The sequence below is a fragment of the Phyllostomus hastatus genome, unplaced genomic scaffold (assembly GCF_019186645.2).
Source record: "Phyllostomus hastatus isolate PE091 unplaced genomic scaffold, TTU_PhHast_1.1 phas_contig_40, whole genome shotgun sequence".
In the NCBI taxonomy this organism is placed as follows: domain Eukaryota; kingdom Metazoa; phylum Chordata; class Mammalia; order Chiroptera; family Phyllostomidae; genus Phyllostomus; species Phyllostomus hastatus.
In genome coordinates this window covers 90,313,400-90,335,707 of record NW_025333872.1, presented here as the reverse complement: position 1 = coordinate 90,335,707, position 22,308 = coordinate 90,313,400, and the positions used below count along the sequence as shown (strand labels likewise).

At 38.6% G+C, this 22,308-nt stretch overlaps 1 protein-coding gene across 10 annotated transcripts in view; it reads left to right on the top strand.

Annotated features, from left to right (window-relative positions):
- Positions 1 to 22,308, top strand: part of SYNE1 (spectrin repeat containing nuclear envelope protein 1) — a 410,287-nt gene that overhangs the window by 81,210 nt on the left and 306,769 nt on the right. For 8 of the 10 annotated variants that reach the window (XM_045842726.1, XM_045842728.1, XM_045842730.1 and 5 more), the window contains exons 4-9: positions 7,349 to 7,444; positions 11,163 to 11,246; positions 15,962 to 15,982; positions 16,450 to 16,542; positions 17,415 to 17,593; positions 20,368 to 20,564. In XM_045842726.1, the coding sequence (XP_045698682.1) occupies positions 7,349 to 7,444; positions 11,163 to 11,246; positions 15,962 to 15,982; positions 16,450 to 16,542; positions 17,415 to 17,593; positions 20,368 to 20,564 (670 nt within the window). The remainder of the gene's footprint in view (positions 1 to 7,348; positions 7,445 to 11,162; positions 11,247 to 15,961; positions 15,983 to 16,449; positions 16,543 to 17,414; positions 17,594 to 20,367; positions 20,565 to 22,308) is intronic. The other 2 variants (XM_045842725.1, XM_045842724.1) reach the window with 1 other exon arrangement.

Below are 22,308 nucleotides of genomic sequence, written 5' to 3'. Positions count from 1 at the left end.
GAAAAAACAAGATTTTTCTGTGTTTTTGTGCTGTTTTTAGTATACATGTAGATTATTCAAATTTGTGGATATAATTTTTGGTTCCTTTTTGGCTTGCTTTGTTTTCAAATTGAAGTCTTTATGATTCTGCACTTATATACAACATTGCAAATGATGAATTATCCATATAATATAACAGTAACAAAAATTAGAGGCTTGTATTTATTTTGTATACCTGATCATTCTTTTTGGGAAGGGGTTTTACATTTAAACATGACTCTATAATTTCTTCCTTTTCAAAAAGAAATCTGAATCTTTGTCTTCTGTGTGCTCTGTCAATGAAAGAAGGTGGAGTATTTGTCTTTTAATTAGCCCAATGTTGACTTTGAGTAACGGTTTTCCAAAGTTAAGCCTTCATTCAGTTCCAGATTGTCATCAGTCATTGCTGAAAACGTTTCTAAGACTCAGGGCTGCCATTTATTGAACTCTTACCATGTTCCATTACTGTGCCTTAGCAATTTTATCTTTTATTTTATTTAATACCCATAACAATAATCAATACAAGTATTATTTTCACCATTTTCTATATTGGGAAGTTGAAGTTTACAGTTAATTAATAATTTTAAGGTCACATAATCCAATCCTAGGACTCCTAAGCTTGGACAGTATTGTTGCATTATACTCCCATGCATCACTTGTTTATTTACTTACTTAGCTCTTCACAAAGCAAATACTTTTCCAGCCTCTATTTTGTGCTAGGCATTAATACAGTGGTAAATGAAGACAAGTACAGCCCATGGCGTCATGAAAATGATAGTCTAGCAGAACAGACCAACAACTACAGGGAAGTGTGGTGCATTCCATGGGAAAAGCACCAGGTGTCAGGGAGCACAGGGCAAACAAAACCAGCCACTCAGGTACTCTAAACAAGAGCATCAGAATAGGCTTTCACGGGAAGAAACTTTTAATCTGGAGCCCGAGAAATGACCTGGGGTTGGGTAGGTGAAGGTACCAGTGTTTTTAAAAGTTGAGAGGTGAGATGGCGCATGGTGCAGTAAAGGGAATGGAAGAAATTCAAGAATACCGGAAAATGCGGGGTCCAGGAGTGGATGGGCCACAGAGAGAATGGAGGGCAGTCATTGAGTTTGAATGTTGTGTTGTGGGCAGTACGATGCTTTTAAGAAATCTTAAGCAGAAATATGAAATGACCACTCTGGTCCTAAATGTTTTTTTCAATCACTTTATTTTTAATCTTTCTCCCCTCTCCCCAGTTTTCTCCTTCTCTCCATCTCTGCCACATAAATTAGAAGAGAAAGGAGTAAGATTGGACGTAGAGTAAGTTGCAATAAGTCATATGGGACGTGAAGACAGTTTGGACTAAGTCATGGTGGGGAATGGAAAAAAGCAGATAGACTGAAAGATGTGTAGGGGTGTATGGGTTATTAACTGGAATCATGGAGGATGGAGAGTCAGGAATGACTTCCAGATTTCTGACTTGAGCAAATGATTAAGGCCATTACAGAGACTGGGAATACAACAGGTTTGGGGAAGAGCTAATAAGCTCAGTTTTTAGGAAATTACTTGATAGAGATGAATTCATTGGGCTTGGCAGATAGGAAGTCATTGGCTGCTACCGGGAGTGGCCCTGTCGTTGAAGACATCAGACTCCGGCACACTGGTGAGAGGTAAGGGTGTCAGGGCACTGAGCGTACATCACATGTTCATGAGACAGAGCAGTAGCCAAAGCAGCTCACACATGGAGTCTGGTAAGGCTGTTTTTTATAAAGGGTGGTTTTAAGTGTGCGTGTCTGCACTGAAGGGGGTCAAGAACTAGAAAGAAAGAGAGACTGAAAATGAATGAACAGAAGGTTACTTAAAAGATACAAGGCTCCCAAGGAGGCAGAGTGGGAGAGAAATCAAGAGCACAGGTGGGGATGTAGGTTTGTACCAAAGAATAACTCCCCCCACCCTCTGAGACCAGAGTGGGAATAGGAAGAATGGGTGAAGAGACACCTAAGTTTCAGATGGGAGAGAGAGGAAGACAGAGGATGAGTGGACTTGAATTTGAGGGTCTTCCTATTGAATGGCTGCATGTTTTTTAGGTCTAATAGAAGAGTTTGCATTTTAGGATAAAAAGTTTATGTAAGAATAAACATTTTTAAAATTGACAGTTCAAAAGATGTTACTTCTTTCCCATTCTAAAATTTATTTATCTTAGCAAATTCCCAAATTTTGTGCAGGATCTGTAGGCCAATGTAGTTGTATAGTGCCACCTTAGCCCCCAAAGGAAACAATTAAAAATGTATTTTCATAAAAATGATCATGTTAGATTTTTAATTAGAAAAAGATAGCATAAGTAATCTTGACATTAACATTGGTAATACTCTTATTAAATGCTTGTAGCTTCACATTTTCTCTCATTTTTACAAATAGAAGAGAATGTTATATCTGTATTTAAGTGCCCTTGGTTCATTCTTTATGATAGGTGGCTGTGAAATAAATATATAGTTTGGCAATAAGTCCTTTGGTGGGGGAGTAAGTCTCAATTAGCCATTTTTTCAGCATTTCTATAAATGGAGATTCTCTTTCAATATGCAACAAACAGTCCTTTCTCCATCCACCTGCCTTAGATCTCCGGGGCCATTAAGAGCAGGCATTGAGCATTTTAAACAAAGCAATTTTTGGATAGCCTCAGGCATGATATGAGCATTTCCTCTGTTTTTAGAACTGAAAAACTCACCATAAAACACTATTTAGGGTCTGTATTAGTTTGCTAAGGCTGCTATAACAAAGTACCACTTACTTGGTAGCTTAAAATGAGACATTTAGTATCTCATTTTCTCAAAGCTAGACAGCCGGGCTCCCTATGGGACTCTGGGGAGAATTCTTTCTTCCCTCTTCCCAGCTTCTGGTGGCGGCCTACATTACTTGACATTCCCTGATTTGCTGTATTAGTTCAGTTCCTGCCTCTGTGCCTCTCTGCATTTATGTCCAAATTTCCCCTTTATATAAGGACACTAGCATGTAAGATTGAGACCCATCCTGATGATCTCATTCTAACTCGATTACTTCTCTAAGAATTCTGTTTCCCAATTAGAGCACATTCTAAGGTACTGGGTGTTAAAACTTTCACATATATTAGTTGGGGGGCACAATTCAACTATTAAGAGCACATTGTGTTTTAATAACATGTTAGACACATACACTTCTTTAAAAGGAACACTTCTAATTTTCCATGTTTGTAAAAAAAAATAACACAGTCTAATAATGACTTTGATTGACATCTCAATATTTGTAAAATATCACTTTGGGGGCTGCTTTGTTCTTCTTCAGTTGTCTTTCCACCAACGGCACTAAAAGATAACATGGAAATACTTTCAGAATTGCATTTTTCTCCCATCTGTTTCCTGCATACAGTTTGGTGGGACCATTAATGAACTAAGATGAGGAGAAAAAGGAGCAAAGGGGAAAAGGGAAATGTGGTAATTCGCCCCAGAAATCATTCTTTAGCTATTTTTCTTGATAATAGTTAAATAATAGCTAATAGATAATCTTTTCTTGAGCTTGATAATCCTAAACATACTGATGAATTATTTCCTAATATGTAACTAAAAGATTATGAAGGAAAATTATCATTGCAAAATGAAGACAAATCTGTAATTTATTAATATAATGTATTAATTTATCACTGAACTGGATATAGTTCCAGAAAAGTTTATTCTGATTAATAAAAATTTTGATAACATTTGTCAAAGTTCCTTCTTTTAGAAATATATTTTTTTATTTGTACATTCACTCAATAAATATTGCAGTATGTATTTATGCCCCAGCAGTATTGTAGGTACTTGAGAATGTAGCAATGAACAAAACAGTAAAAGTAAACCCTGCATTATGGCACTTATATCCTGATAGCAGGAGAAGCTGTTCTGTTAAGAGCAGACTGAAGAGAGTCCAGGGCAGATACATGTTGGGAGGTAAATTAGAAGGTTTGAAGTCATCCAGGCAAGAGACCAGTGTCAGGAACCAAGACAGAGCAGTGTAGATGGTGAGATTTGGTTGGATTCTGGATGTGCTTTGACAATAAAGCCAACGATATTTGCTGATGGATCAGCCATGGGGCATGGAAAAAAGAGGTAAAGGATAACCCCAAGTTTGTACTGAATCAAACAAATAACTTGAGGAACGTGCTTCCTGTATACATACTAGACGGGGAAAAGAATCTTACTACATGTGAGCGGTGTTAAGAGCAGAGCTTTCCAAGCAGGGCTAAAGTCGGGCTGGAGGCCAGTTGCTGCCTTTGGGCTGTTTATTAGAAGCTGAATTAAGTAATTAAGGAAGTGGAAATGATTATGCTGTCTGTCATAGGAAACGGAAAAGAACGGGAACTATCTTCTCACTTTTGCCAAGTAGAGGTGGAAAATAATCACAATGGTGCTTTTATGAAGGGAAAGGAAGAAAAACAATTACACATAAAATTTTTAAATCACTTCATCTTGTTTTGGGGAATACTGGGAAAATCTAATTTGCTTTTCTGAATAAAGTGAAAGAACCTTTTGGATATTGAATTAATTTTATTTGGCTACTGTCAGTGGTTAGAATCATGATTTTGCCAATCTGCTCTGAGGCTACTTGGGTATTTTAGAGACATTTAGTGCGATGGGCTCTTTGCCAACCTTTGGGGAGGTCATTGGCACCACATCTGCCAGCCAACCCCTCTTCCCTTCCCGCTTTCTCTCTCTGTTCCTGTTGTTTAGCTCGTTGCTCCCACCCATCAGCTAACCATCAGAGCATGCAAACATTCTAGACTGGTCCTAGGATGGGATTTTTTCCATATGCTGTCTCAGCCTGTGAAATAGTTCCTTCCTCAAACTTACATAAACCAGAGGTAGGGGTCTGTCCGGCCCTAGCAGTGACGGGCCATGGTGTGTGCACAGAATACACCCTGAGAGCCAGCCCTTGCCTTGGGGCCATGCCACACGCCATTTGGGAATATCTCAGGCTGTGACTGTCATTTGCAGCATGTCTGACGGTGCTCAACAGTGGTGTGTCTCTGCTGGAGTAGAGAGTTCATCTGTGCTGCCGGCTGTGCAGGGATGTCCAACCTGGGGTCCACAGGCTGCATGCAGCCCAACCCAAAATCATAAATTTTACTTAAAACCTTTTTTTTGCTCATCCGTTTTTGTTAGGGTTTCTGCATTTACTGTGTAGCCCAAGACAACTCTTCTTCCAGTGTGGCCCAGAGGCAACAAAGGGTTGGACACCCTGATGCTTTTCTAGTTCCGTTTTACTAGCATCACTGGGTAGACACCCAGCAATGACACATTTTAAACCCTAGGAAATGTATTTACAGTTTTAAAGTAAAATGCTGTAGCCATTCTCTGTGTGTCACACAATGTATTGAGAGGGTCTTCTTCAAGAAGACAAAGCATTTTGACGGCCCAATTGTTCTGAGACCAAAAGTATTGATGGCAAATGAGGACCCAGGCAACTCCCAGCACAGGAGATTTTGTCATTTCCTTAGCGGAAGACTGAACCCTTCATGCTGTACAGCTCTTTGATGGCTCTGTTACATTTGTCACTGAGGGAGTCCAGGATTCTAGCAGATGTGTAGGTATCTGCTGGTAAAGTGAAGATATGCAAGTAATGCTTCAAAGTAGGTTTGTCTTATTCTACATTGCTGGTTTCAGTCGAACACCCAAACCCTCTTTCATTGATATGCATATGATTGCCCTGTTAATACAAAGACAAGAGTGATAAAATATATTTTAGTCCATTCACATTTTTATAATTTTGGATACAGTATAAGTATACACTTGTCCGTGCAAAATGGCTTCAGACAATTCATTCACTTATTTAAAAAATTTGAGCCCTGGCTGGCATAGCTCAATGGATTGAGCTCAGGCTGTGAACCAAAGTGTCTCAGGTTCAATTCCCAGTCAGGGTACATGCCTGGGTTGCAGGCCATGACCCCCCAGCAACCACACATTGATGTTTCTCTCTCTCTCTCTCTATCTGCCCCCCTCCCCTTTCTAAAAATAAATAAATAAACCCTTTAAAAAACTGTAAGGTACAAATGGGCATTTGCAATGATAAGTAGACCATATTCTAATGATTATGTATAGCTTGTACAATAATTTTGATTCTTATTGCACTGAACTGTTTTCATTGTAATGGCTCATTTAATCCTGAATAATTTTATTTATATGCTTAGAATATAAAGTCACTATTACATTTTTGCTGTATAAATAATAAGCAGTGTCAATAGTGGAATTTAGAAGAGAATGATTATAAATGAAAACTTATTTTTGAACATGTATTTCACAGCTTGAGAACTAAATGTATTCAGCCGTTCAATTTATAAAAAGAGAAAACTGTGTTTAAAATTAGAATTGTACCACTCAGAGACTATAATGCATGCAGTCATAAGAGAAATATAAATGCCTCATATCAGTGGGTAGAGAAAAAAGTCACATTTCAATAAAACATTTGGCAATTAAATACCGCTACGTAGAAATTTCTCTTTTTTAAAGAAAGGTGATTGAAAGCGAGAAAACCAGCCTCAGGTCTCTAACATGACTCAGAACCAGAAAGCTGTAGAGATTGAACCTAGGTGATAAATAGGAAAAAAATGTTATTCTACGAGAAACCTGAGAACCCCTACCCTCTGTTGCCCATCAACATTAGCATTATCGCTTCTTTACTTTTTTAAAGCAAAGATACCCCTTAATTTAATTTTGATGAACCCAGTATATTGAGTATTTTAATCATCTTCATAAACAATAAAAGATCTGTGAACTGAAAGTGGGCCTCGACTTATTTTTTCTAGTAGTGGTGACAGTTTTTCACGGATCCGTCTGCACCCTTGCCCTTGTGATCCGCTGGGTTCAGTGCCGCTCTGCGAGAGGTTTGCCAGGCTGTGGAGCAGAACATAGCCAGCCAGCGCGCAGGAGATGAAATCTGTGCCCTTGGCCAAGCTGATAGTGCTCCCGCGGCAGGTCGCTGAGCTAGGCTACCTGGGACACAGGGTCCCATGGAAGTGTAGCACCTGGTTGAAGCCCTGGAGATATGCTCACTCAGTGAGGTTATCCTCGTTTAACTGGGGTGCCTCCTGCCCCCTTTTAGGTCCTGCTTCAACATCTCCTGTCTTTTACACTGATAATGCTCCTTATTCCATACTCCCTCGCCCTTGTCACAAATCCCTTTCTAGAAAGATGCTGGTACACATGTGAAATATCAAGAGGTAATTGCCAAAATAAATCCTGCAGGAACTTCAGAAATTTCTTCTACAAACTTTACCACAGCGAGGAGCAAAGGTATGACAGAGGAAGAGACAAGCAATTTTTGCATTTACTCATTTTTTATTTTACAGCGGAAACCCCCAATGGTGGTAGAAAACCTTTTTGAAGACATGAAGGATGGTGTTAAGTTGCTTGCTCTCCTGGAGGTCCTGTCTGGGCAGAAACTGGTAAGAATCTTTGCCGTGACCAGACTCGTCACATTGTCTCCATTCGGAATTGGTGGTTGTGGAGCTGGAAGTGTAAGGGACTCTGCGTGTGTAAGATCAAGTTTTTCTCTTCTGTAGTCAGTAATACGCAGGAAGCACTAGACAACTGGTCACTTTGGGGAGCAAGGAATACATTCCCTTTCTTGTTCGTGCATTCCCTCAGTAGACTGGCCAAGAATTCAACGTGACTTTTTTCCCATAAGCTGTGGACATCCTCCGGCATCAGTCACTTGTCCTGTCTGGGAACAGCTCATGCAGACTCATTTGTCTTATGCACCGCGAAACCTGCTGAGTGAAAAACAGCATTGCCAGTGAGCTGTAAATATATTTTTCTACATTACTCAAGTAATAAAATATTTATTTTTTTCTGGCTATTGTTTTTTCTTTTCAGAGTGGTAAAGAAGTAAGTAGTTTGCAAACATAAACTATTTATAAGATGTTTCCTGTAATGAGAGAAAGAAGCTCAGGAAATAGTCTTCATAATGTTGTATAACGTACTAGACACAGGGTCTACAATTGGGAGCACTCATATTTTTTCTTTATCTATTGCATCTTGACAAGAACGAAATAAGTATTGTCACTTGGATAATTTAGTTATTTAAACATTGCTCTTCCCTGAACATGAATTTCTAGTTAATATTGTGAAGGAAGTCCTCAAAATAGCTTCTGGAAGATCATTGTTTAGTGAAAAATACAAAGGGATACTAATTTTACATAAGTCAGTTATCCAACTTGATTCATATTGTAGCAGATGCTTTCTGGGCCCTGGATGTCATCTCTGCTCCCGGCTGATTTCAGCTACGCAGGGCTGGATGTTACCACACCCTCCGCCAGCATCTGATCTCACAAACTGGTAGCCTGTCTGTCTCTGGGATTCTTCCCGTAGGGCTTATCAAAGTACCAGGCAGCCCTCAAGTATAGGAGACTTAATGGTCCCAAAAGACCCTCAGCCAGTGGCGACGAGAGTCCATGAATAATGCTCCAGAGTGGTATTTGCAGGAGGAATGGTTCCGAGGCATATTTTACAGATCTCATTGTTGCGCGTGGGTCACCGGCTAGCAGTGACCACGGCACACTGTGGATGGCTCGACAATACGCGAGAAAAAACACACATGCACAGAGACAAACCAGTTTCTGTGGGGAAGTAGGGACAGAATGGCCACCCCCCCTAGTGGGGAGCGCGCCGATCCACCGTCCATACCTGCTTTTATTAGGCTCATTTTGCATAATAACTCAGGTAACGTACAATACTCATTAGGGGAAGTAAGGAATATATAAAACAAAGAACTCTGCCGGTCTATTGAGTTGGGGGGTCAAAGAGCTGTAAGGCTGAGGAACAAACTAGCTTCCTCCTAAGACCCTCCTCATTCAACTGAGAGCGTTCTTAAACAAAGAAGGTTTCACAGTAATTTACATGTTCTTTCTTAGGCCTGATCACCCCGGGAAATCCGCACTTCCCAGTACCGAGCTGTACTTCCCCGTCATTGTTTCAGGCTTAGGTGGAGCGCGGGAACTAAGGCCACCGAGAGATAAGGAGATTTTCTTCTGGACGCTGAGAACTCAGACTTTGTCAAAGCCGAGGAGTGAGGGTCCATCACCCCCTTTTGCTGCAGCCCCCCAAGTCCTTCTTTTGGGGGGCCTCCCAAAAGTGATCGTGCCTGGCTTGGGTTGTTCCCCCGTGGGGAATCTTACCCGTCTTTGGCTAACCGACCAAGCTTTTTGGGGGGTTCAGTTATGAACAAAGCAGCAGAAACAGCATTCCTGCCAGGAAGATAAGCTTTTGTCTCCTTGCCGGCTCATGGTTCCAAGGGCGTTCCCTTAGCCTTAGCCTAGGCGGGGGTCTCAGCTTCTAATACCAGTCAGGGCGGTTCCCAACATCTCATAGAGTGCCCAAAAGGGTCCCCAGGGGACCACCCCCAGCTGCCCACCATGGACCCTCAAGACCACACGCTCTATTGGCTTTTAGCCCTTCCCTATTTCACTTTTCACAAATCCTCACTCCTGCTACCTGGGGTTGTCTCCCCAATAACCTCCAAGCAGCCAAGTCCTTGTCTTAGGCTCTGTCTTGAGGGAAATTGAACAAGACACGTGAACAGCCAATTTGGAAGAGATAGACATAGACTTGAACTACATAAATTGGATTAACATTGAGACGTACGTGTCATTGAATTAAAATATATACTCCCTTGATTGCCATATATAATATATAGCTGGTCATTGTCATATAGCCTCCTGAATGAATGTATTTCCTAGAAAGTTGAAGGAAGCTTCATTACAATTCAAATGGGTGTATTTAAGAAGCATATTATGCTAAAAGTCCATATAATTTTGCCACCGTACTTGGCCATCAATATACAGAAACCTTCATGGGCATTTACCTGCCATGCTAAATGATTTTAGAAGTGTATAGTTTGGACATAAGAATCTTACTTCTGTATAAGTGCTCTACTCATTCAGGTATAGTTACTTAAATATTTGTTTTAAAATCGTATCATAAAAATGTATTACCTGGTACATTCTAACTGGAAAATAAAAAGTCCTGTTTTGAGCTTTAATGGGAGATAATTGAGGGTTGATCATCACAGAGAGGAGCTCAGTTTACCAGCTACGCAATCACGGAGAAATCACTTCACCTCACTTACCCATTTGGCTCCTGTCCGTGTCAAGGAGGTTAATGCTATCCATCTCATTGAACTTATTTTGAGTTCTAAAATTAACATTGTGGTACAAGGAAAGCACATGATAAGTTTTAGAAACTCAAACATAAGTAACCAGAACATACTACTGTGTGAATAATATATTTTTTTTCATTCTCAGAGTCCTCCTTTTTAACCCTGGTTCGTATGCTCCATGTATTTTAGTCACCCAAACAGAGAAATGCTAGATATTGTCAATAACCTTTCATGTTAGTATAATTTTTAAAAATGGTGAGTGACCAACAGTCCTTTTAAAAAAAAACACTTTTAGAGCAGTTTCAGGTTTACAACAACAGGAAGAGAAAAGTATAGAGGTTTCCTGTATACCTTGTGCCCTACCACATGCAGCGAGAGTACTTTTCTTTTTTTTTTAACGTAATTTTTTAAAGATTTTATTTATTTATTTTTAGAGAGGGAAGGGAGGGAGAAAGAGAGAGAGAAACATCAATGTGCGGTTGCTGGGGGTCATGGTCTGCATGCCCTGCCCTGCCCTGGCCCTACCCATGCCCATGGCCTACCCATGCCCTGGCTGGGAATCGAACCTGTGACACTTTGGTTCGCAGCCCATGCTCAATCCACTGAGCTACGCCAGCCAGGGCTGAGAGTACTTTTCATGTAAATATTTCCTAACATATATGAGCATGAGTGGCAGTCTCAGGAGAAAACATAGAAATTTGGACAATTTCTGCTTTAAGACACAGAGAAACCAGAAAGGCAAATGCATGAACAGAGAAACTGAGAAGGAATGCCTTCATTGTGTAAACTGATGCGCTTTCAAGGTGCCGTGTGGATGGATGATGCCCCTTTGTGTGTCTGCGAACCTTTAGAGAAATTGAGTAATGCTGGTTGTTCTTGAATGTTCTTCAAGTGTGCTTAAATACACTTATATACACTTTATAACTATTTTTTAAAGTTGTAAAAATTATTCTTATGGAACTATCTTTTTAATTTCTGCATTTTGATCTTTTCGTCTTCTCTCACAGCCCTGTGAACAAGGACGCCGTATGAAGCGGATCCATGCTGTGGCTAACATCGGCACTGCCCTCAATTTCCTCGAAGGCAGGAAGGTAAGAGAAACAAAACCAAAACACTCGAAGAAGAAGGAGTGGGCAACAGATGCTTTTAATATTGACCGTGGGGTCAAAACACTGCATATAACCTCCAGTGCACACACATGCAATATTATTGTAAAATGAGTTTAGATTTACAGAAAAGTGGCCAAAAAGGGTACAGATATTTCATGTCTATACTGTCTATACTGCATTTAGCATTTTCTAGTTTAAGAACTTATACATAGTACATGTATGTATACATAGTACGATCATCAAAATATGGAAATTCAAACTGGTCTGATACTATTTTTTAAAGATTTTTATTTATTTATTTTTAGAGAGGAAAGGGAGGGAGAAAGAGAGAGAGAGAAACATCAATGTGTGGTTGCTCGGGGCCGTGGCCTGCAACCCAGGCATGTGCCCTGACTGGGAATCGAACCTGCGATGCTTTGGTTCGCAGCCCGTATTCAATCCACTGAGCTACGCCAGCCAGGGCGGTCTGATACTATTAACTGAAGCATAGGCATTAGTCTGATTTCTTCCCTTTCCCCCAGCATCCTATTCCTCTTCACGATGCAGTCACTCACACACCTTGTGTTGCATCCTCTGTCTCTTCCTCTCTACGGCAGTTTCTCCTTCTTTCCTTGTCTTCCATAACTTTGACACTTTTGAGAACTGCTGGTCAGTTATTTTGAAGAATGCTTCTCCACTTCATGATTGTATTGAAGTTATGCATGTTCTGCAAGAATTCCAGGGAAGTGATGTTATATTCTTGTCCATGCATCATGTTAGAGGCTATAAGCTACTGAGAGGTCTTATTGCTGGTCATGTTGATCTTCATCAATGGTGAGGTCATTTCCTGTACTTCTTTTCTGGTAAAATTTTTATTTTCTCTTTATATTATGACTGAGAAATAACTTAGGGAGATAACAGAGATTGTGCTAATATTCTTAAACTTTGCTCACTAATTTTAGCATTGATTGCCTTCAGTAGTTATTTCTGTGCTGTTTGCTAAATGGTAATTTTATATTTCTCCCATTCCTTATACATGCAGTAATGGGAATTGTACTGTAAGAAAAGATTTCCTTTTTTCCTCCACTTTATTCAGTTGTTTATTTTAGCATAAATGCATGGATATTTATTTTGTTCTGTAGTTTTAATCCGATACTATCACTATTGTTATTTTGTTCAAATTGTTGTCCATTAAAAGTTTCTTCAGGCTGATTCTTGTTTATCTTGTATTTTCCCTGCCCCAGTTCTAGAATCAGCTACTTTTCTAAGGAAGTTTTGATTCTGTTGTTAGCAAATGGCATCATTTGGAAACCAAGATTTGGGTGTGCTCATTGCTACTGAGATTTCATTGCTCCTAGGCCCTCTCAACAGGCAGATCTAGAAAATGTCCAGTAACCTGGGCATCTTTCTCTCTCTCTCTCTCACCCTCCCTCCCTCCCACCTCCTTTCCTCTCTAGCCATGTATGTGTGTGTGTATGTGCATGTGTGTGTGTACACGCATACACATATACACACACATATATAGTATAGTTTATATACATATACTATGTGTACTATATATAATATATGTATATATACTATACTGTATATGCACTAGTAGTTGAAACTGATACTTCTGACTTCAATGCAGTGCCACAAGATTTATTCTAGCTCTCCATGCTTGTTTCTGTTTTCTTTTACAGTGAGACTGTGGCTCTCATCTATAATATACTCACTTATTTTTCAGCCCTAGTATGCACATAAAATAGTTTCAGAATTGCTAACCCATAACTCTATGAGAAACATATTTACTAACTGGAGAGCAGCATTTCTGTGCAGTTCTTTTGGTCCTTAGCATTGCAATAGCCAGTCAAAGGCTGTTTCTCAAATTTGCTTAGGTTACTTCTGTTCTTCCCATCCCATTTAGTGTGATTATGTTATTCATTTGAAATAGAGTTCTATTCCGTTTTGGATAACCTCCCCATACACGCACACGCACACACATTCTAGTTGATTATTTTGTTTTTATTTATCACATAGTAATGAGATCATTACTATGATTCTAAGAGTAAAAGTTATGCTTAGAGAAATGCCACTCCTTCCTCATCCTTACTACTCCACCATCATTTCCTTCCCTTTCTCTCCCTCTCACTCTTCTAGGACAATAGTCTCTCGAGTTCCTTATTTATCATGTCTGTGTTTCTTTTGCACAGGTGAGCAGATATATCTTCATATACTCCCTCTTTTTCACATGAGGGAAGTGTACTACAGATGCACTTTTGCACTTGCTTTTTAAATTTAACAGCATATCCTAGAAATCATCCAAATCAGTTCAGTTCATGGAGGTCTTCCTCATTCATCTTCATAGCTGCATAGTATCCCATGGTCTGGATGTGCCAGAGTTTATGTAACCACTCTCCTAAGAATGAGCAGTTAGATTGTTTCTAATATTACTCAAACAGAAACAGTGATGGAATTAATAACTGCCATACATACTTCCATATTATTGAAAGTACACTTTCTGGGTAAATTCTTAGAAGTGTGATTGCTTAATCTAAAGGTAAGTATATACACAGTTTTTTAAGGCATTGCTTATTTTCCTTGAAAATGGTTGTACCAATACTCTTAGACTTAGCCTTTTGTAATTTGGGGCCCCACCCTTACAACCTCATTTAACTTTAATTGCCTTCTTGAAGGCCATACTTCCAAATACAGGCACATTGCAAACTGGGGCTTCAACATACAAATTTAGGGGATGCACAGCTCAATCCATCCTGGTTTCTGTCTTGCAAAATCAAAATTTTCCAGATTATGTGGGTCAAGTACAGTGATCTAGTCCAGGGTTCTGAAAGGCTGACATACATCAGAACCACCTGGGGGCTTTGTGGAAATAGATTCTTGGTCTGCAGTCCCTCAGCTTCTGGTTCAGCAGGTCTGGGGTGAAGGCCCGAGTTCTGCATTCTTAACAAGGTCCCCGGTGATGTGTTTGCTGCTGCTCTGAGTTCACTTTGAGAGCCACGGGTCCAAATTCTTCTCTGGTTTTGCTCAGTCATGCAATTCCATCCTCTTTCTGGCTTCTGGAAGAGTTTCAGTCTCTTTGGATGTCTCTCTATTGCTCATCCCACCTCCTAGGCTATTAAGAATTTATTGTAAGCTTAATGGGATTTTTCAAAGGAGAGGAACTCAAAAGCAAACAAACCTGTGCTCTGTAAATTCATTGTGAAACCACAGCTTTTAGGAGAGAAAACAATGATTAAAAACATTTTTTCACAAGTTGAGCAAATATTAGGTTCTGTAAGTTGAATATATTAACTCCATAGTATAGTTAGAGCTGGGTAGACATAGGAAAATCAACTGAAATTCAATCACACTGTTAAAACAAATGATATACAAGGAACAGCAAATGATCTGTCCTCTATGAAATGCATTACAGCCTCTCTCAGTTTCTGTGTGTTGCGTGGCGGGGGGGCTGGTGCGGTCTAGGATCCCAAAGATACCAAAGCCCAAGGATGCTCAAGTCCCTTATATAAAAAGGGTATGGAATTTGCATGAAACAGCACTCATCCTTGAGTATGCTTTAAATCATCTCTAGATTACCTACAATACCTAACACAATGTAAGTACCCTATAAACAGTTTACCGTATTGTTTAAGGAATAAGATAAGAAAAAAAGTCTGTGCATTCACTGCAAGCCCACCCATCATGGGCCTAACTACATAGTACATGCCCCCAACAACAGAACTTATGTTTTTAGAATATTTTCGATTTGTGGTTGGAACCCAAGGATACAGAGGGTGGACTGCAATCTTATGCTTATTAGGATATGTTATAAATCTATGGTCCATGGATACTAAAATAAATGTGGAGAAAATTCCAGAGAAATTATAGAAGAATCAAAATGATTATAAAAATTGCAGTAGGTCTGTCATAAAAGTGTAAAGAAACTTGAAGGTTCTTATTTTCCGCAAACATATTATATGTCTTACACAGGGCTAAGTTTCAGAGAAGTAGATGCATAAGCTGACAGTCTATGTCAGTTCTCAATTGTTTTCTGTCTCTGAACATGATGTACAAAAGTTGCCAGGGAGACAAAATTCCATAACTGTGAATCAAATTACTCCCAATGCTTTTTATGCTAGCGTTTACACTATTCCTCTTAATGGATAACTAGCAAATTGAAACTAATTACTCAAGAGTAAAGTATTTGTGGGATGATTATGCATCTGATAAATTTTTATTAAAGTAAACCTTTTTCAAGGTTCTGAACTTTATTATTAACAATAAAACAGCTCATGAAATTGTGGCTGAAAATTATTAAGCGAGGAGTTTGAGTACTTTATTATTATTTTTTTTGTATTTGTTTAGGGATTATGAAAAGGTCGATGAGCAGTTCTAACTGTATTCTATAGACATTGACTGAGATGTCCTTTTGCTAGGACTTAGGAAGTGACATTGTTGATTGCTGGGAAGGCTTTGAAATGGATAATTGGGAACAACTGTATGCAGATTAGCCTGTGTCCTGAGTACTTTATAGTTATCAGTGCCCCAAAGCAGGGAACTGGACACTAACAGTCTTTCTCCACTACTCTTTCTTGGCTTTCCTTTGTCTTTAAAATGCATTCTCCAAATAATGCTATAAACGTCCTACCTACATTTTTATTCCCTTGGAACCAATACGGCTGATTTTCAAAGGTTATTTATGTTTGTATATCATCTTCTCCCTTTGCTTTTCATGTCAGTCCATGTACAGAGGATCACCGGTTAGTACCAACTTTAGAATTTTTAACTCCTGACTTTTATAGGTAAAAGAGAACATAAGTTTCATGCTATTTGGTAACAAACTTCAAAGTAAGTGCATCTTCTTAAACTATTCATCCCAGTTTCTTTTAAGTTCCAGTCAAGTCCTGAATGTAAAGAATAACCATTTTTTTTTTTTTCTGTCTGGCACTTTGTTGGTAATTACTTGCATGATGGCGTGTTTTTTCAACTGAAAGCGTTTTATTTCATCTTGTAGTTAATTTTATTGTGTGCACCTAATGAATGCTCCTGAAATCCCCTGAAACTGCGTGCTCATTGTTTTTGCCACGGCTCGCCCTGCCCCCTCGTGTGTATCACTGCGTAGGCACGGCCACGTCTCCCTGATGGCTGATAGGGTGCTCGTGGTTGCATAGTTAAATGGGTTACCGTCTTCCAGTACATTACTAGTACAGTTTTTCTTTTCAAACAGATTAAATTAGTCAACATTAACGCCACTGATATTGCTGATGGCCGACCCTCAATAGTTCTTGGACTGGTGTGGACCATTATCCTCTATTTTCAGGTATTGTGCTACAGCTCCCTTATCAGTTGATACAGTGTCGTGGAGGGAAGTCATTGTGGACATTTTAATAATGCCGTCACTTGTCATACTTTTGGGGTACATTCTCAAGCTGGAAAAGATCTGACCTTCACACATCCATTGGCTTTTGGTAGCAGAATCCTCTTCCCTGTGAAGGTGTTATATACATGGAACTCCCCCCAAAAACTCTGGCATAGGTCCCCAATAGGGAAAGTGCAGAGGACACAGTGAGCATGACATTGGAACAGGAAGTTGAGAAAATGTTTCTTTGGTTGCTGGAAGGGCGCTCCTATATTCCTATTAGACATGAAGGGGTGAAATCAACTTGCCATTCCATCCAGAATAACAGTTCTAGCCTGCGTGATTTTAGAACAGTTTTAAGTTTATAGCAAAATTGAGCCCAAGGTACAGAGATTTCCTCTATAACCCTGCCCCCACACATGCATAGCCACCCCATAACCAACATCCCTGATCGGAGCGGTATGTTTGTTACAACTAAAGAACCTGTGTTGACACAGCATTGTCTGTCATTCAAGGTCCATAGTTTACATTAGGCTTTTACATTTACTTTTGGTGTTGTGCACTCCATGGTTTGGGTAGCCATTGGGTTTTATTTATTAAGCCAGGTGTATTTCCTGAGTGTTTATTACTGCATGAAAGTTACCTCTGCACAGGTTTAGATGCAGTGGGAAGTACCAAGTGGAGTAAGATGTCAATCCCATCCTTTAAGAACTTACATTTTGTTGGCAGCGTTAAGGGTATTAAGATAAACCATTGCTAGTTGGGAAAGTAGACATCTGGGGAGAGAAGAACAAAGATCATTCTGTCTTCACTGATGATTTCCGCACATGCAGATCGAGGAGCTGACCAGCAACCTGCCGCAGCTGCAGTCCCTGTCCAGCAGCACGTCTTCGCTGGACAGCATGGCCAGCTCGGAGACGGCCAGCCCCCCCAGCAAACGGAAGGTGGCCACCAAGGTCCAAGGAAATGCTAAGAAGGCTTTGTTGAAGTGGGTTCAGTACACAGCAGCCAAGTAAGTGCCAGGAGTGTGGATACACTTGAAACCCTTGAATAATCTGAATCATCGGTGTATCACTGTGTCCGTCTTCCAATGATTGCAGCATTTGAAGAGACGTGTGAATGAGTGGCTCTGATTCAGGTTTTGTTTCGTTGTTTCCTTGAGTTAAAATATAAACACAAGTCATCACGAATCTCTAGGAAAATGCTGTAGTAAAGCCAATTCCTCCTTCACGTCATTGGGCCTGATTAATTAAGTCATTTAATCCCTACACTATGATTAGTAGCATGAGGGCTAATTCTGTTTAAGTCATTGTTTGGACTTTTGCCCCCATTAAAAAATCTTTACACAAATAAACTTGAGATTTAAATTTGATTATCTTGTTATGAGACTTGGGTTCATTTAATAATAATGTGAATTAAAGCTCACCTTTTGAAATACTATATTTGTCATTATTTCCTGCAAGTTTCTAGCAATTTTATTTTTTAATTTTTTTTTCCTTTGGTTTCATCATGTATCTGGAATGTCAATTCCAGCTTTATGGATGGATAATTTGCTTCTAGTTTTGTTTCCTTCTAAGTAAAATAAATTTATGTGTGTGTACATTTATGTGATAATTGTGGATAGAAAAGTACTACTCTGAAAAAGTATCTTTTCATAACAATTTCAGTATAATTTTTAACTGATCATACCAATATTGTATGGAGAGGTGTGGTCAGTGGTAAGCTGTCTTCACAAAGAAGTTGTGCTTTTGTATGATTTTCTAAATAATAAGTAAAATTAACTGACTTTCTATTTTGTTTTGGCTGACTAAAGCTAATCTGAATCATATTCTTTATTTCTGGAAAATAGTTGTAAACAAGTACTTACATTATAAAATACTGAGGCACTAAACAGGGAGTTCTCTTTTTAAAGTACTTGAAAAGGAAAACTAAGGGGAGACACGCATAAAGAAGATATAATTAGTGTCACTAACATAGTTTTGTTTAATTTTTAAAGTGTGTTGGTGGTTTTCTAACTTGGGGTATATTTTTTAATCAAACTGCATTCAAAACTATTTCTGAAAGCAGAGCTTTGTGGCTCTTGAAAGACTGTAGCAGAAACGCAATGAAAAGCCCCTCCCTCATTGCCTGTGTGCTGTTTGCCCTCCGCCTGCAGTGCGCATCACCAGTCTCCTTTGCGGTTTGAGTGGCCGAGGAGCAGGCTGGCAGCCACATGCTATGGCATTCGTCCTAGTGCTGCTGTAATAAAACTTTGTGTTTAACGTCAGTTTTTATGTAAAATTTTGAAAAATTTGAGTATTAAATCAAAAACTGTTCCAGCAGCATAAGAGAGTTAAGCACCCGATGCTGTCCCTTTTACTTTTTAACGATTTCACGTACTAACAGTAGGGACTCTCAGAAATGAGAGCATGCCTTGTTTTCAACTAAGAAAAAGAAAATAATTGTATTTCAGGACAAAATTAATAATATAAGCCAACAAATGTATATATATCAGATCCAGTCGAAATAACTTAGTAATATGTATTAGAGGTCGCAAGTGCTCATAAACTATGCATACTTCATCACTTTTTGCATCTAAGATTCTTAAATGAGAGATTTGGACTGATACAACCTTTTCAGGAATATCATATATACTTTGATCTAATATGAGACAGAGGGTGTGTGTGTTTGTGAACACAAATAGTAAATATAGAAGAAAACATAGTGAAATGTTATTCCAACACAGTAAATATTTAGAGATATATTTTATATATTTATTTTTCAAAAATCTATAAAACAATAAACAAGTTCAAGGAAATCAGAAAATATATTATATAATGGATATTTATTAGCTAATTATTTATTTATATCCCATCTTATTTTGATAAAAATATTTTGAGGTGGCTTATGAGACACAGAGTACAAAGTAAGAAAATATGGGCAAAGGGAAAATACGGGCAGAAAAGTAAGATGAAGCCAGAGGCAAATATACAAATGAATAGATAACAGAACATTCTGCTCAGCCTCGTAGATATTGGCCAGTATGTCGACTGAAAAAAAATTATATATGTACTGCCAAAGACAGAAATGCTAAAAGAACTAGGAGAAGATTCAGGATTACTTTACAAATTCTAGAGTCTTACAAAATTGTTTTTTTTTAATATTTAGTTAGGAAGCCAATGATTAGATCAAATGATGCTGTATTTAGGGTAATATATTTTATGCAAACTGAATGTACTTTGGTAAAACATTATTGAAAGTGAATCTTAATTTTATGAGATAAAATTTAAGGGCATTTATCAACTTTTGGTATTAATTGGTTTTATCAGTCAGATATGTTTTATCTTACAATTCATAGAAATTTTGAGAACATTGGGCAAAATAAGAGATTTGAATGATGTTATTTCATTTAATGTTTATTAATGTTCATGTACAACACAGTTTGCTTATCATTACCATTAAAAATGTTAGACAGTTTTTTAAAAAATATGTTTTTATAATTGTATCCTTTTTGTTTTGCTAGACATTTTTACCAAAAACAGTTTTATTTAATACATGATTTAAATTGTCTCAATTACTGAAAAATCTACTATGGACATCTTTAAGTGCAGAAGCAGAATTTTTACATCTTATTACCCTCTAAAAATACTGTTCTGCTCAATTTTTCTCAAAACCAGTTAACTGCTATAGATAACCACGTATCGTGTACTGCTAATGAGTGTTGGATTCTGCGTGAGGCCTTGAGAAAAATGCATGTTTTGCATTCAGAACGTGACATCCTTCTTTTATTTTTTTAATTTCACAAAGGCAGACCGGTATAGAAGTAAAGGACTTCGGGCGGAGCTGGAGAAACGGGATCGCCTTTCATTCGGTCATCCACGCTATTCGCCCAGAGCTAGTGGACTTGGAGAGGTTGAAAGGAAGATCTAACCGGGAGAACCTGGAGGAGGCTTTCACGATCGCCGAAACGGAACTGGGGATCCCCAGGTTACTAGATCCTGAAGGTTCGTTCAGTCATTGTCGACACAACTTGGGGGGTCTGTATGTTTAACACCCAGAAATTAAAGATGACTTTCAAGACTCTGTGAGAGGCTAGAAAATGTGAGAAGAGCACAAATAAACAGTATCTTCCTGTCCTAATTTCTTTTGGAAAAAAACATTTATTGCTACATATGAGAGCAAAATATAGCTCTATCACTGCAATCACCATTTTGCTCTATTACCATTTTGTCATCGGTGGCTCGGTGAGGTGAACTACACTCATTGTACTTGTGGGTGGAGTGAAAGCTTTGTAAGCATGTGTTAGCGGGGGAGCTGTGTCACTGGATAAAGGGACTACTGCATGTATATAACTCCAAAGTATCTGGAAAAAATAAAAGATTATTAGTAACCTAAGATCATCTCTTTAAAACTTCAGTTATTAAATACTTAGAAATGTTGATAACCATCCAGTGTTTGGGTTGTCAATCAAGAAAGCTACACAAATGATTGACTAATATTTTTCACTGCAGTTGTTGGGGACCATTTTGGTAAGGCTCTGAATTTGAAGACTTTTTAGAAATGGAGTTAACTCTTTCAAGTTTTCAAAAGGCAATTTTGAGGACTTTAATACACTTTAATAAACTGCGTTGTTTGTTATATTGAAGTAAAAGTGTCAAAGTGAATCTCCCAAAAGTTGGAGATAATTGCATGTTTGGGTTGGCATGTCTGGAAATTGTATTAATGAATGCAAAAGTGAAAGTACAGTGCAAGTGACCTATTTTGGAAGGTAAAACAGTGTCAAAGTGGATGCACCTGTGTTTCCAAGAGTAAGCTTCGGAGACTTACACTTAGTCTCCTCTGAGATGGGGGAGCAGCCTGGTGATCCCTGGCCCTTTAGGAACCTGCGTCAGGGCCCCTAGATTCACAAGGGAAGCCAGAGCTTCCCACCCTGTTTCTGCACAACAAGACCCAACAATATCCAGGGCACTTGGGGAAAGTCACACTCTTATCTCAGCTTCAGAGGACGCGCCTGAGCTCAAATTTTTCCTGGAATGGGATGGGAGGAGAGTATAAATGGTTTCTTTATATCCACTGGACCAGAGGAATGCAATGTTTTCATTGATGATTAGAGAATGAGATGGCCCAAACCCAGGCTACCCCATGTAAGGTGATCCTTCATTTTCCCAATGAGAACTTTCCTATCAAAAAGCTACTTAATCAACTTGAATGTATAAACTTTTAGGGATATAGATTAAACTGAACAAAATCCATTATAATAACTATTTTGTGATTTAGTTACATATATACTTAAAACTATATACATACTCATATATAACTGTTAACTGTTGTTTTCATTAACTGTTGTTTTTCTTTCTACTTTCACATTTTGTAAGTGTTACTCATTCTTCACGTGCATCTTCCACATCAGTGGTCTTGTCCTTTCTAAAATCACCTTTGGGCCATCTTACAGATTCCAGAACGATTATCTTCGTTTCTTTTTAAGTTGTTTAAGTTGCAACTTTTTAGATCCCACATTGATTAAGCCTGAGAAATTATATCTCAAAGCACAAGGAACATCACAAAATATTAGGGCAGTTTTATATTTCCATTTTGATTTTTTTATTTCTTTTGTTTTATTTTTTTGCTCTGTAGGTACACATTTTATATTTTTAATCTCCAAAATACAATCATTTCCTTCATTTATTTTAAAAAGAATATTTAAAAGACTTTTTTATAATATTCAATACCTTTTATTCATATAGTCCT